Raw genomic sequence first — 16,142 nt, 5'->3', positions numbered from 1 at the left:
ACACACAGTGGAAAGCTAGAGAAGTATAGATTAAGGCAATCATTTCATTGTCACACTACAGGACAGAAAGAAAATGTTTACCGACTCCTTAAAGACTAAGTAAGACTCTCAATAGTTATACATTCCTTGGAGTAAAACTATGCTATAGAGGAAGTTTTTCCATTATGCAAAAGAAGATCTAAAATTTTAACTTACACTCACTGAATGTTTGTATGCAAATCTACATGACTTATAGCTTTCCTTATTATCATATGTACCATTATGTGTTATTCAATTTCTACAAACTATTAGCATCAATGGCATGCAAAATCATTGAAGATAAAATAAATACTTTTTTAATTAAAGTCCCTTACACATCAAACATTCTTGCTGTCAGCAGTCGAGTCTGACTAGGCAACTGGTTGGTTATTATTTCATTACATACAACTACAGTTGCTGAGAATGGATAAAATACTAAGAATGCAGATGTAAATTTTGTGTAAAAGACAGGCACAATAGGCAAGTGGGAAATCACGTTTTTTCATTACATGCAATAATTATTCTTACTGGCAGATAAAATGACATTTACTCACCACCAACCATTTTCTTTGGAGGTAATTTAGGTATCAGACGGTATGGGAAACGGTTGAGAAGTAATTCATGCAAGGCAACAAAATCGTTGTATCTCCGTCGCACCAATGAACCAAATCTCTGAAATACATGCCATTTTGAGCTTCTGTTGATAAGGTGGTTTCCAATTTGCCAAAAGTAAAACATACAGAAACCAAGACATTCCAAAATATTTCTGTATTGTGTTCCACAACTTTAATCAACTCAACAAATGATATTATGTATCATTATAAAACTTCCTGTTTAAATTATTCTTTATCGTGAAAATGATTTTGGTCAGAGCGCATTATCCAGCACAGCTTGGATTAAGACACAACACAATGTAAAAAAACATAATATTTACAAACATGGTTAGCCATGCCTAATATTGTATTTTTGACAGTGTGTTGTTACTCTTCCATCTCGGAGATAATAAGTTAAGAAACTTAGTGCCACTACTCCTAACCTGAAGTTTCCATTTCACATAAAAGTACTTAATAACATACAGAAGTAAAGGTGTTAGATAAATTTCGAAAAGTCTCAATAACTTTGTATCCTTTATCCAGTCTGTTTGGCAGTTCATGGAAGAAAGCTGTTACTGACATTTATTGTGGATCAACCTTCCTTGAACGCACTGTGAGAGTTACTTTTTACACACTGGTTGTATCTCAGTGATTTCTAAAAGGTAGGGAAAAGTCCCGTAGCGAACTGAACTATTTACTATATGTGTGAGTGGTTCTATTCATTACTTTTTGCATTCTTTCAGTTATCTAGATGTTTCATTCCAGCCACTACATTTTATTTAAAGCTTTGGGATGATTTTCAGATGTCATGTTCTGTTATAGTTCTTAGGAAAAACGAATCACTAATTTTATCTGAGTTTATTGCTAGTGTTGATTCATCAATTTCTTATTGCAATTTGGTGTTGCTGAACAACACAAATAAGTCTATCACATTTTCTTTTAATTTGTGAGTTTCAGAAGGAATTTGAAGATTCTTTGCAAAGTCCAATTTCTGTAGTGTTTTATCAATGGACATGCCTGATTTAACTTTTTTTAAATATTTAATAGAAGCGGCCCCAGTCTTTATTAATACCATCTGATTTGTATCCTTGCTGCCAATCAGAGTGTGTGTGTGTGTGTGTGTGTGTGTGTGTGTGTGTGTGTAAACTAATTATGGTCTTTTTTTTTTTAAGTGAGTAAGTCATTATGCTGAACTATTCTGTGATACGTGCTAATCTCTATTGATAGAACTCCTAGGTCTGCGAGAAAAGTTTTCAATAGTTCTCACAACAAATTCTTCCTTGTTTAAATTCATTCAACATGGTTAACACAAACCTGTGAGTGAGGTGTTATTTTGGTTTGTGACGAGTTGGTGTGGCAACTGTTATAGGATCATAACTGTCAGAATACCTAAGGCACTTTGAATTATAGTGTAAGGAGTTTAAGTTCATATCTCCTCCGATTACATACTGTTTTTTGTTGCTTGAGAGTTCTTCTACACAAGAGACGAATTCATCTACATTATTCTAAGGTGTTCTATACAGGCCAACTATTAGTAAACTGTTTTTGCCTAGCTTTAATTTTACTGCTGCTGATTAACAGGTCATTATCACAGTGAGTTCATCAATTCACCAGTGATCAAAATGTGTGTGAAGCTAGACAGTGTTTAAATTTTGAATAAAATTTAATAAAATCATCAGCAATGTGCACCCCCCCCCCCCCCCAAATGAACAATGAACCTTGCCGTTGGTGGGGAGGCTGGTGTGCCTCAGCGATACAGATAGCCGTACTGTACGTGTAACCACAACAGAGGGATATCTGTTGAGAGGCCAGACAAATATGTGGTTCCTCAAGAGTGGCAGCAGCCTTTGCAGTAGTTGAAGGGGCAATAGTCTGGATGATTGACTGATACAGCACTGTAACATCAACCAAAATGGCCTTGCCGTCCTGGTACTGGGAATGGCTGAAAGCAAGGGGAAACTATAGAAGTAATTTTTCCCGAGGCCATGCAGCTTTACTGTAAGGTTAAATGATGATGGCATCCTCTCAGGTAAATACAGAGGTAAAATAGTCCCCCATTTGGACCTCCGTGCAGGGACTACTCAGGATGATGTCATTATAAGCAGAAACAAAACTGGCATTCTACATATCGGAGCTTGGAATGTTGGATCCCTTAATCGGTCATGCAGGTTAGAAAATTTAAAAAGGGAAATGGATAGGTTAAAGTTAGGTATAGTGGGAAATAGTGAACTTCGGTGGCAGGCGGAATAAGACTTCTGACCAGGTGAATACAGGGTTATAAATACAAAATCCAATAGGGGTAATGCAGGAGTAGGTTTTTTTTAAAAAAAAGAGCATGGGTAAGCCGCTATGAACAGCATTGTGAACGCATTATTGTAGCCAAGGATAAACACAAATCCCATGCCTACCACAGTGGTATAAGTTTATATGCCAACTAGCTCCGCAAATGAAGAGGTTGAAAAAATGTATGATGCGATAAAAGAAATTATTCACATAGTGATGGGACACGAAAATTTAATAGTGACGGGGGGCTGAAATTCGACTGTAGGAGAAGGAAAAGTAGTAGGTGAGTATGGAATGGGGGTAAGGAATGAATGAGGAAGATGCGTGGTAGAATTTTGCACAGAGCATAACTTAATCATGGCTAACACTTGGTTTACGAATCATGAAAGAAGGTTGTATACGGGAAGAGGCCTGGAGACACGGGAAGGTTTCAGACAGATTGCATAATGGTAAGTGAGGGATTTAGGAACCAGGTTTTAAATTGTAAGACATTTCAGGGGCAGATGTGGATTCTGACCACAATTTACTGGTTATGAACTGTACATTAAAACTGAAGAAACTGCAAAAAGGTGAGAATTTAAGGAGATGGAACCTGGATAAACTGAAAGAACCAGAGGTTGTACAGAGTTTCAGGGAGAGCATAAGGGAACAATTGACAGAAATGGGGGGAAGAAATACAGTAGAAGAAGAATGGGTAGCTTTGAGGAATGAAATAGTGAAGGCAGCAGAGGATCAAGTAGGTAAAAAGACGAGGGCTAGTAGAAATCCTTGGGTAACAGAAGAGATACTGAATTTAATTGAATTTAATTGATGAAAGGAGAAAATGCAAAAATGCAGTAAATGAAGCAGGCAAAAAGGAATACAAACGACTCAAAAATTAGATTGACAGAAAGCGAAAAATGGCTATGCAGGGATGGCTGAGGATAAATGTAAGGATGTAGAGGCATATATCACTAGGAGTAAGATGGATAATGGCTACAGGAAAATTAGAGAGACCTCTGGAGCCGAGAGAACCACCTTTATTAATATCAAGAGCTCAGATGGAAAACCAGTTCAAAGCAAAGAAGGGAAAGCAGAAAGATGGCAGGAGTACACAGAGGGTCTCTACAAGGGCGATGTACTTGAGGACAATATTATGGAAATGGAAGAGGATGTAGATGAAGTTGAAATGGGAGACATCATATTGCATTAAGAATCTGATAGAGCACTGAAAGACCTAAGTTGAGAGGGGGCCCTGGTAGTAGACAACATTCCATGAGAACTACTGACAACCTTGGGAGAGCCAGCCATGACAAAATCTACCATCTGGTGAGCAAGATGTATGAGACAGGCAAAATACCCTCAGACTTCAAGAATAATGTAATAATTACAATCCCAAAAAAAGCAGGTGTTGACAGGTGTGAAAATCACCGAACTATCAGTTTAATAAGTCATGGCTGCCAAATACTAACACAAATTCTTTATAGACAAATGGAAAAACTGGTAGAAGCCTACCTTGGGGAAGATCAGTTTGGATTCCATAGTAATGTTGGAACACATGAGACAATACTGACCCTACAACTTATCTAAGATAGGTTAAGGAAAGGTAAACCTACGTTTCTAGCATTTGTAGACTTAGAGAAAGTCCTTGACAATGTTGACTGGAATACTCTCTTTCAAATTCTAAAGGTGGCAGAGATCAAATACAAGAAGGAAAAGACTATTTATAATTTGTACAGATACCAGACAGCATTTATAAGAGTCGAGGGGCATGAAAGGGAAGCAGTGGTTGGGAAGGGAATGAGACAGGGTTGTAGCCTGTCCCCAATGTTATTCAAACTATATATTGAGCAAGCAGGGAAAAAAAAGGAAAATTTGGTGTAGGAATTAAAATTCATGGAGAAGAAACAAGAACTTTGAGCTTTGCCAATGTCATTGTAATTCTGGCAGAGACAGCGAAGGGCCTGGAAGAGCAGTTGAATGGAAAGGACAGGTATCTTGAAAGGAGGATATAAGATGAACATCAACAAAAGCAAGATGAGGATAATGAAATGTAGTTGAATTAAATCAGGTGATGCTCACGGAATTAGATTAGGAAATGAGACACTTAAAGTAGTAAAAGAGTTTTGCTATTTGGGCAGCAAAGTAATAGATGATGGTCAAAGTAGAGAGGGTATAAAATGTAGACTGGCTATGGCAAGGAAAGCATTTCTGAAGAAGAGAAATTTGTTAACATCGAATATAGATTTAAGTGTCAGGAAGTCGTTTCTGAAAGTATTTGTATGGAGTGTAGCCATGTATGGAAGTGAAATATGGACGATAAATAGTTAGAATAGAAGAGAATACAAGCTTTCAAAATGTCGTGCTATAGAAGAATGCTGAAGATTACATGGGTCGTTCATGTAACTAATGAGGAGGTACTGAATAGAATTGGGGAGAAGAGGAATATGTGGCATAACTTGACCAGGAGAAGGGACTAGTTGGTAGGACACATTCTGAGGCATCAAGGGATCACCAATTTAGTATGGGAGGGAAGCAAGGAGGGTAAAAATCATAGAGGAGACCAAGGGGTGAATACACTAAGCAGATTCAGAAGGATGTAGGTTGCAGTAGTTACTCGAAGATAATTAAGCTTGCATAGGATAGAGTAGCATGGATAGCTGCATCAGACCAGTCTCTGGACTTAAGACCAAGGCAACATCAGCAATGACTAGCAAAGACTTCCAGCATAAGATGTCACCCTCGTTCTGCCAAAGACCTTGTCAAACAGGTGGAGGATCAGACAGAGGTTCAGACCACTCTCTTATCCTTGGGGTGGGAAACTGCCTCTAAAAGGGGGGTGAATCAACAATTATTGATGGCATGAGGATGCAGAAGGCAATGGAAACCAATGCATTAAAGACAAAGAGGTGTGACCACTAGACACATAGCCTGGAACATTGACAAAAGATTCTGGATTAGTAGCCCCCGTTCTTATCTCTGGAATAGGACTGCCAAGGGTGAGGTAACCATGAGAAAAAATGGAGTAACTAGTGTAAGGGTAACGTTCTATGAGGAGGAGGTATGGAACGTCAAATGTTTGAATGTGGTAGGGAATCTAGAAAAGCTGAAAAGGGAAATGCAATGGCTTAAACTAGTACAGAGGGGGTCAGTGAGGTGAAATGGAAATAAGAAAATGATTAAGGGTAATACCAACAGCAGTGGAAAATGGTATAACAGGAGCAGCACCATTATGAATACGACGGTGGGGCAGACCAGGAGTTCACGCAAACAGTTCAGTGATAGGGTTGTTCCCATTAGAATTGGAAGCAAACCAATGCCGACTACAATAGATCAGGTATACATGCCAATGTAATATGCTAAAGATGAACAGATAGAGAAAGTATATTAGGTTATTTAACGGGTAATTCAGTATGCAAAAAGAGACGAAAATCTAATAATCGTTGGGGACTGGAATGTGATTGTAGAAGGAGCAGAAGAAAGGGTTAAGAAGGAATACAGGCTTGATAGTGGGAATGAGTACAAAGACTAATTGAATTCTACAATAAATTTCAGCTAGTAATAGTGAATTATCTGTTCAGACATCACTAGAGGAGGAGGTATACATGAAAAACACCCAGAAGAAGGGAAAATTACAACTGAATTACCTCACTGTCAGAGAGAGATTCTGAAATCAGACACTGGGTTGTAAGGTGTACCCGGGAGCAGATATAGACTCAGACCACAATTTAGTAATGATTAACAGTAAGCTGAAGTTCAATAGACTAGTTAGCTAGGATCCATGTGTCAAGTGAGATCTGGAACCACCAAAGAATGAAGAGAGACATGTGAAGTTCTCTCAATGCGATAATTAACATCTCAGTAGGCAGATCATTTGAAGAGGAATGGACATGTCTAAAAAGTGCAATCACAGAAGTTGAGCAGAAAAACTTAAGTACAAAGAAGGTAACAGTGAAGAAACCATAGTTAACAGCAGAAATACTTCAGCTGATTGTCAAAAGATTGAAGTACAAAAATGTGCAGGAAACTCCGGAATATAGAAATACAAGTCACTTAGGAACAAAATAAATGGGAAGTGCAAGGAAGATAAAGTGAAAAGGTTGGTTGGTTTAAAAGAGGGTGGGGGGAGGGGCCAATCTGCTAGATCATTGGTCCTTCGTTCCGATTAAAATAATTCCACAAGGGTGGGAGTAAAATAATCGAGACATACAAAACACAGATGGAAGAAAAGAGAAAACCACAAGAATGACAGAAGGGCAACAAACACCAAAATGGATAAAATAGGACAAGAAAACCACAGAGACATGAAAGAAACATGGAGAAGAGATCAAAACAAGAGAGCAGATTACCATGGCTGGCTGACCATGAGAATAAAAACGAGAAGCCAGTCACTCTGCAATACATTAAAAACTCCAGGCGCAAAAACTTAGATCAAATGATAAAACCCACCTTCACGAATAAAACTTAAAACTAAATCTGCTGTTGAGGCATTGTCGCCCAACACTGAAGGTAGGGTGCTGGGAAGGTTAAAAGTCTGCTGCCTAGCGGCTAAAAGTGGGCACTCCAGCAAGAGGTGGACGCGTCATTTGTGAGACACAGTGACACTGACGTGGGTCCTTGCGACAGCGGAGAAAACCGTACATTAGCCACGTATGGCCAATGCGGAGAAGACAGATGACAACTGATTCCCTGACAGAGGACCGTGTGGAAGACTTAGACACATTCGTAGTCTCTTTAATGATACACAGTTTGTTGTGCGTACTGTTATGCCATTCCATCTCCCTGTGGCATAAGACAGAATGCAGGTCAGTTTTGGAGATGTCCACATCCAGAAGCGGTTTCCGCATAGCCAATTTGGCCAGCCTTTCAGCTAGTTCGGTACCTGGGATTCCGAAGTGTCCTGGGGTCCACATAACCACCACTGAACGACCGCACCATTCCTGGATGGATGCTACCAAAGGATGGCGAGGGTAGCACTGGTCGATAGCTTGTAGGCTGCTCCAGGAGTCAGTAGACAGGAAAAATGACTCGCCAAGGCATGAGATCTGCTCAAGAGCACAAGATACAGACGCCAGCTCTGCAGCCATCTGACAAGGATTGCTGTTCAATATGTACTCCATGAACATACGCAAAGCCTATGTGACCATCAGCCATCAAGATATCGGTGTAAACCACTTCATGGCCTCGGTATAAGTCGAGAATTGATAGCGGACAGCCACATGTCCTAATGAAGTCCTTAGTGCTATGCAAAATGTCCAGAAGAATCTGCAGCCAAGGTTTACACCATTGAGGTGTAAGTGAATGGACCTCGAGGAGAGGTGGTAGCAGGAAGGACTCCAGTTCAAACAGATGGGACTGGATGCAAACCGCAATAGTAAGCCCTGACCTGGGCTGGAGATGCGGGAGATGAACTGCCATGGTTGGGAAAAGGCGACAGTAATTTGGATGTGCAGGAGAACTACGAACATGTGCAATGTAACTGGCCAGCAGTTGGGCACACCTAACCTCCAATGGAGGGACTCCGGCCTCCACCAGCACACTGGTCACTGGACTCTTTCTAAAAGTTCCTGCCACTAATCGAACCCCGCAGAGGTGCACAGGGTTGAGTGAATGCAACGCTGAGGGCACTGCCGAACTATAAAGCGTTTGCATCGGTAGATAACACACCATTGATGTGCATGCCATGGACAACTGTTCGGGTCTGGTACCCAAGAAGACGTCTGATCTCAGTCCAGACTTGGGAAGGTGACATATGGCACCCAATGGTCGACGCGTACCTCTCCCAACACTCCTGTTTCCATTGTTTTATAAGCTGCCACAAACGGGCTCGGAGCCACTTGAAGGATATTAGGTGCTCTAGGCAAGGGTGCCACTTTTGTTGCTGTAGAGATCGCCGACACACTTTTACTGCCTCAGCAACTTCCGGTGACCACCAAGGGACCGCCTGTTGCCCTAAAGGACGAGGGACTGCATTTTCCGCCACAGAAACGATCGTTGTAGTGACCTGCTGAACGACAACATCGGGGGCAACATGTGGGACAGATTCAGCAGTGACTGCAGAGGCGAAGGCTTCCCACTCTGCCTTGTTAAAAGCCCATCTGGGTAGGCATCTGTCGGCATGAAGCCGGGGGAGTGACAGGAAGATGGGGAAGTGGTTACTACCACACAGGTCATCAAGTGCTCTCCAGTGGATACATGGGAGAAAGCCAGGACTGCAAACTGAGAGATCAATGGCCGAATATGTGCCATTTGCCACAGTGAAATGTGTGGGGGCACCTATATTTAAGAGGCAGAGGTTGATGTCGAGTTGTGACAGTAAATTTTTGACCTCCCTACCTCTGCCAGTAAGCATGGCGCCACCCCAGAAGGGGTTATATGCGTTATTATCTTCCAAAAGTAGGAAAGGTTTAGGGAGTTGATCAATCAGTGTAGCCAATACGTTCAGGGGTACTGCACCATCTGGAGGAAGATATACATTGCAGACAGTTAGTTCCTGCATCTCCTTATCCTGACAGCCACAACTTCAAGACGGGTTTGAAGGAGCACAGGTTCACTACATAGACATTAATTCCACCTGACACTGTTATGGTCGCTGTTGTTGTGGTCTTCAGTCCTGAGACTGGTTTGATGCAGCTCTCCATGCTACTCTATCCTGTGCAAGCTTCTTCATCTCCCAGTACCTACTGCAACCTACATCCTTCTGAATCTGCTTGGTGTATTCATCTCTTGGTCTCCCTCTACGATTCCTACCCTCCACACTGCCCTCCAATACTAAATTGGTGATCCCTTGATGCCTCAGAACATGTTCTACCAACTGATCCCTTCTTCTAGTCAAGTTGTGCCACAAACTTCTCTTCTCCCCAATCCCATTCAATACCTCCTCATTAGTTATATGATCTACCGATCTAATGTTCAGCATTCTTCTGTAGCACCACATTTCAAAAGCTTCTATTCTCTTCTTGTCCAAACTATTTATCATCCATGCTTCACTTCAATACATGGCTACACTCCATACAAATACTTCGAGAAACGACTTCCTGACACTTAAATCTATATTCGATGTTAACAAATTTCTCTTCTTCAGAAACGCTTTCCTTGCCGTTGCCAGTCTACATTTTGTATCTTCTCTACTTCGACCATCATTGGTTATTTTGCTCCACAAATAGCAAAACTCCTTTATTACTTTAAGTGTCTCATTTCCTAATCTAATTCCCTCAGCATCACCCGATTTAATTTGACTACATTCCATTATCCTCGTTTTGCTTTTGATGATGTTCATCTTATATCCTCCTTTCAAGACACTGTCCATTCCGTTCAACTGCTCTTCCAAGTCCTTTGCTGTCTCTGACAGAATTACAATGTCATCGGCGAACCTCAACGTTCTTATTTCTTCTCCATGGATTTTAATACCTACTCCTAACTTTTCTTTCGTTTCCTTTATTGCTTGCTCAATATACAGATTGAATAACATCGGGGATAGGCTACAACCCTGTCTCACTCCCTTCCCAACCACTGCTTCCCTTTCATACCCCTCAACTCTTGTAACTGCCATCTGGTTTCTGTACAAATTGTAAATAGCCTTTCGTTCTCTGTATTTTAGCCCTGCCACCTTCAGAATTTGAAAGAGAGTATTCCAGTCAACATTGTCAAAAGCTTTCTCTAAGTCTACAAACGCTAGAAACGTAGGTTTGCCTTTCCTTAATCTATTTTCTAAGATAAGTCGTAGGGTCAGTATTGCCTTACGTGTTCCAACATTTCTGCGGAATCCGAACTGATCTTCCCCGAGGTCAGCTTCTACCAGTTCTTCCATTCGTCGGTAAAGAATTTGCGTTAGTATTTTGCAGCTGTGACTTATTAAACTGACTGTTCGGTAATTCACATCTGTCAACACCTGCTTTCTTTGGGATTGGAATTATTATATTCTTCTTGAAGTCTGAGGGTATTTCGCCTGTCTCATACATCTTGCTCACCAGATGGTAGAGTTTTGTCAGGACTGGCTCTCCCAAGGCCGTCAGTAGTTCTAATGGAATTATGTCTACTCCCGGGGCCTTGTTTCGATTCAGGTCTTTCAGTGCACTGTCAAACTCTTCACGCAGTATCTTATCTCCCATTTCATCTTCATCTACCTCCTCTTCCATTTCCATAATATAGTCCTCAAGAACATTGCTGCTGTATAGTCCCTCTATATACTCCTTCCACCTTCTTGTTTTCCCTTCTTTGCTCAGAACTGGGTTTCCATCTGAGCTCTTGATATTCATACTAGTGGTTCTCTTTTCTCTAAAGGTCAGTATCTATCTTACCCCTAGTGAGATAAGCCTCTACATCCTTACATTTGTCCATCCCTGCTTAGCCATTTTGCACTTCCTGTCGATCTCATTTTTGAGACGTTTGTATTCCTTTTTGCCTGCTTCATTTACTGCATTTTTATATTTTCTCCTTTCATCAATTAAATTCAATATTTCTTCTGTTACCCAAGGATTTCTATTAGCCCTCGTCTTTTTACCTACTTGATCGTCTGCTGCCTTCACTACTTCATCCCTCAGAGATACCCATTCTTCTTCTACTGTATTTCTTTCCCCCATTCCTGTCAATTGTTCCCTTATGCTCTCCCTGAAACTCTCTACAACCTCTGGTTCTTACAGTTTATCCAGGTCCCATATCCTTAAATTCACACCTTTTTGCAGTTTCTTCAGTTTCAATCTGCAGTTCATAACCAATAGATTGTGGTCAGAGTCCACATCTGCCCCTGGAAATGTCTTACAATTTAAAACCTGGTTCCTAAATCTCTGTCTTACCATTATATAATCTATCTGATACCTTTTAGTATCTCCAGGGTTCTTCCATGTATACAACCTTCTTTCATGATTCTTAAACCAAGTGTTAGCTATGATTAAGTTGTGCTCTGTGCAAAATTCTACCAGGCGGCTTCCTCTTTCATTTCTTAGCCCCAATCCATATTCACCTACTACGTTTCCTTCTCTTCCTTTTCCTACTACCGAATTCCAGTCACCCATGAGTATTAAATTTTCATCGCCCTTCACTATCTGAATAATTTCTTTTATTTCATCATACATTTCTTCCATTTCTTCGTCATCTGCAGAGCTAGTTGGCATATAAACTTGTACTACTGTAGTAGGTCGCTATATGGTTCCTGTAATATCCCTTATAGCCGCGGACGCCAGGGGCCTGTATTGCTGGGAACCAGGTTTCCTGGAGGGCAATGCAGAAAGCAGGTGTAAAGCGAAACAGTTGGAGAGTTACGTTATCATGAGACTGGGAAGGCATGAAACACTCAATGAGGCAGTCTATGTCTCAGGGTCACCTGTGGCCACCAGGTGAGCACCTGTGTGATCGACATCCATTGTGTCTAGGTCCTCAGCAGACGCCAGAATCTCCATCTCATCCTCAGAAACAGAGCTTGTAGGTAGTGGTGGTGTGGGTGCCACCTCAGTGCCTTGGCTCTTGGGGTTCTTTTTCTTTTTAGCTTTCTCTTGCTGCTCCTTAGGTTTGTCTGGTTGGGAGGGCTTCAGTGATTGAGTCTCAGCGAATGAGGAGGACCGTGAAACCCTATGACCAGCTACCTGTAGTTGCTTCAGCCACTGGTGGTATCAGCTTTGCCACTGGTAGGAAACTGGGAAGGGAGTGACCCAAGCCATCCCTTACTGGTGAGAGAAGCTGAAGAAGACTTACGCTTATCTGTCTGAGAAGTGGGGACCGACGTCCCCGATGGTTGGGGGGTTGTTGCTCTTGAAGTACGTTGTGCAAGAGCAACATCGAGGGAAGTGCCCCCCCCCCCCCCCACCATCAAGGGGGCAGGTGGAGCCTGACTGCTCGGAGAGCCAACTGTACACGGTGGAACGGAAGATGGTAGAACCGCTGTCGTAGTGGCGGCATAGGTTGATGTCATATGCACAGGATGTAACCTCTCATATTATCTCGTAGCATCAGTATAGGTCAGTCAGTCCAGTGTCTTTTATTCCATTATTTTTTTTTTCTTTCTGGAGAATACTGCAGTCTGGCGAGCAAGGCGAATGGTGCTCTCTGAAGTTGACACAGATGGGAGGTGGGGCACAGGGAGTACTGGGATGTGAAGGATGTCCACAACCCCAACATGTGATGCTGCAAGTACAGCAGGTAGACATATTGCTGAATTTCCAACACTTAAACCATTGCATTGAGGGAGGGATATATGGCTTTACATCACAGCGGTAGACTATCACCTTGACCTTCCTGGGTAATGTGTCACCCTCGAAGGCCAAGATGAAGGCACCGGTGGCAACCTGGTTATCCCTCGGACCCCACTGGATGCGCCGGACGAAATGGACACCTCGCCGCCTAAAATTGGTGCGCAACTCATCGTTAGACTGCAAAAGAAGTCCCCTATGAAATATGATACCCTGGACCATATTTAAGCTCTTATGGGGCATGATGAAACAGAAACATCCCCCACCTTGTCAAAGGCAGAGGATGCTGTTTTGATGAAGACCAACCCTGACCTCAGTTTGGACAAGCCCTGCACCTCCCCAAACTTGTCCTCTAAATACTCCACAAAAAAACTGAAGTTTAATTGATAAGAAAGATTACCCATCAACTCTCGTGCATACGAGGTACGAGGGTGAATAAGCTTCATTGCCATCCTTAGCCTGGTGTTCCTCCCATGGTGTGGCAAGGGGGGGGGGGGGGGGGGACAATTTGGGGTCTTATTTCTTAGCACTAAAGTTAGACCTTGACCGCTTAGAGACCGCCGGTGTTTGACCACCAGCAAGAGATGATGTACTACGCTTCATGGCGTGTCAGCTGCCCTGATGACACCCACTCTGACCAGGGGCTTCCCCACGGCCTGCTGCAGCAAAGGCCATTGGCAGGACGGCCAATGCTGGGAATCACGATGCCCCAAGGGGTCAGGCATCAACTTCTTGGCATACATGGCGAGTTAACAGTGCAGGCAGTAACAGAGTGATCCCTGTATGGTCAGGGAGCTACAATCTGTTAGGGTACATGGCGGCCCCACCACAATGGACTGGCTACCATGCTGGATATCAGGCGCAAATGAGATAAGAAGTCCATTATCATCAACAGTGCAGAAAGTGATACTGCACAAAGGATGAAGGAAAACACACCCAGGAGGGTGACCTCACCAACAACTGGAGAATGAGCGGAAGTGCAGATCCACGTCGATGAAGGATGCAAGAGGTCTCAACACATGATGGACACTATGCACCACGTAAGACACCCATCTCCAATTGGCTCGCTCTTCAGGAAAATGTTGAAAAATGGAAATCAGACCCTACAGGGTACCATCACATAAAGGCCAAAACGTGTGAGACTCCTTTTAGTTTCTTCTTGCAAAAGGCAGGAATACCTTGGGCCTATTCTAACCCCTGGACCCGCAAGGGGTGGTAAAGTGAAAAGGCTGCACGAAAAATATAAAGAATCCGAAAAGGAAATTATTTTCCTAAGGACTGACTCAGTATATTAAAAAAGTCTAAACACCTTCAGTGAAATTAAAAGTAATGGCAGTAACATTAAGTGAGAATGGAAATTCCACTGTTAAGTGCAGAGGAGAGAGCGGATAGCTGTAAGAGTTTATTTTATTTGAGATACATATTCCATAGATCCAGTAATGCGTGATTACGCATGGATGTCGAACGAGTCAAAGGAGATACAATATAAACATCATACAATACAATACATACTGGTATATTACACAAGGTAGATGAATGATTCAAAACTGGTACAATACAATAATATAATCAAGATAATAAACAATACAATACAACACAAAAATACAATAGTGATAAAAACAATACAGATAACAATGACAAAGGAAGGCCTCTACAAGTGGGAGGAATAGTCTGATGACACAACAAAAGCAGAAAAAGGAGCAACAGCAAAGAGATAGGGGATCGAGTATTAGAGTCAGAATTTAAAAGAGCTTAGGAAGAGTTCAGGTCAAATAAAACAGAGGGGATAGATAATGTTCCACTCGAATGTCCATTCAAGATGGTATCTAGAAACTACGAGACCAGCAACATATCCTAGAGACTTTTGAAGAAGTATCATCCACCTATTTCATATGTCAACAAGAGCAGGTAAGTACCAGGGCTATTGCAGTCAGCTCAATGTCTCATTTGACCACGTTTATGATTCCAATAATATAACAGAAGGATGGAAAAGAAAGCTGATGCTGTTAGATGAGATGTTCAAAAGTCTGAGAAAAATGGGAGTAAGCTACATGAAAAGATGGGTAATATACAATATGTACAGGAAACAAAATGGAACAATAAGATTACAAAACCAAGAATGAAGTACATGGACTGAAAAGGAGATAAGACAGGGATGCAGTCTTCAATCTGTACATCAAAGAGGCAATGACAGAAATAAAAGAAAGGTTCAATAGTGAGATTAAAATTCAGGGTGAAAGATATCAATGGTAGGATTTACCAATGGCACTGCTATCCAGAGTGAAAGTGTAGAAGAATTATAGGACTGAATCAACAGTCGAAGAAGTGCAGAATATGGATTAAGAGCAAACTGAAGAAAGACAAAAGTAACCAGAATTAGCTGAAGTGGGAGTAGTGACAAACATAACATCAAAATTTGTGATCACAAAGAGGACAAAGTTGAGGAATTCTATTACCTTGGAAAAAAAATTACCCATGACAGAAGCAGCAAGGAGGGCATAAAAAGCAGATTAGCACAGGTAAACAGGGCATTCTTGACCAAGAGAAATCTGCTAATATCAAACACAGGGCTTAATTTGATGACGAAATTTTGGAGAATATATGTTTGGAGCATAGCACTGTATGGTAGTGACTCAACGATTGTGTGTGTGTGTGTGGGGGGGGGGGGGGGAGGGGGGGGAGGGGAGGGGCGCGCCCGCCACATTTCCTCCTCAATTACAGGACCAATCTCAATCAAACTTGGTACAAATATCCCCTATTGTCAGGCAACAATCGCTGAGGGGGAGAAGAACCATCAACCTATGACGTCACTAACAATTAGACGTGTGAAAAATTGCCGTATCTTGCACGATATTAAAATGTGTTATTTCTATGCTACTAACTGTATTCGCAATATATTTCATGGACAGTCTCTGCATATGCTGCTAAAAGCATCTGCAAAAGTGTATCATAGTACCACGCACGATTCAGGAGACATGACATCAAACACCGAGATGCATGATGAATTGCTGCATCATGAATGATGTTTAAATTTATTAATCTTTGCTACTACATCTGTTTGCAGAATATTTCTCTGACAGTACCC

At 41.8% G+C, this 16,142-nt stretch overlaps 1 protein-coding gene across 2 annotated transcripts in view; it reads right to left on the bottom strand.

The window, feature by feature from the left end:
- Window positions 1–16,142, bottom strand: part of LOC126236358 (sorting nexin-8-like) — a 156,593-nt gene that overhangs the window by 107,844 nt on the left and 32,607 nt on the right. For both annotated transcript variants that reach the window (XM_049945590.1, XM_049945589.1), the window contains exon 5: window positions 573–690. In XM_049945590.1, the coding sequence (XP_049801547.1) occupies window positions 573–690 (118 nt within the window). The remainder of the gene's footprint in view (window positions 1–572; window positions 691–16,142) is intronic.

This window comes from Schistocerca nitens, chromosome 2, assembly GCF_023898315.1.
Source record: "Schistocerca nitens isolate TAMUIC-IGC-003100 chromosome 2, iqSchNite1.1, whole genome shotgun sequence".
NCBI classification, from domain to species: Eukaryota; Metazoa; Arthropoda; class Insecta; order Orthoptera; family Acrididae; genus Schistocerca; species Schistocerca nitens.
This window is presented reverse-complemented; position numbering and strand designations above follow the sequence as displayed.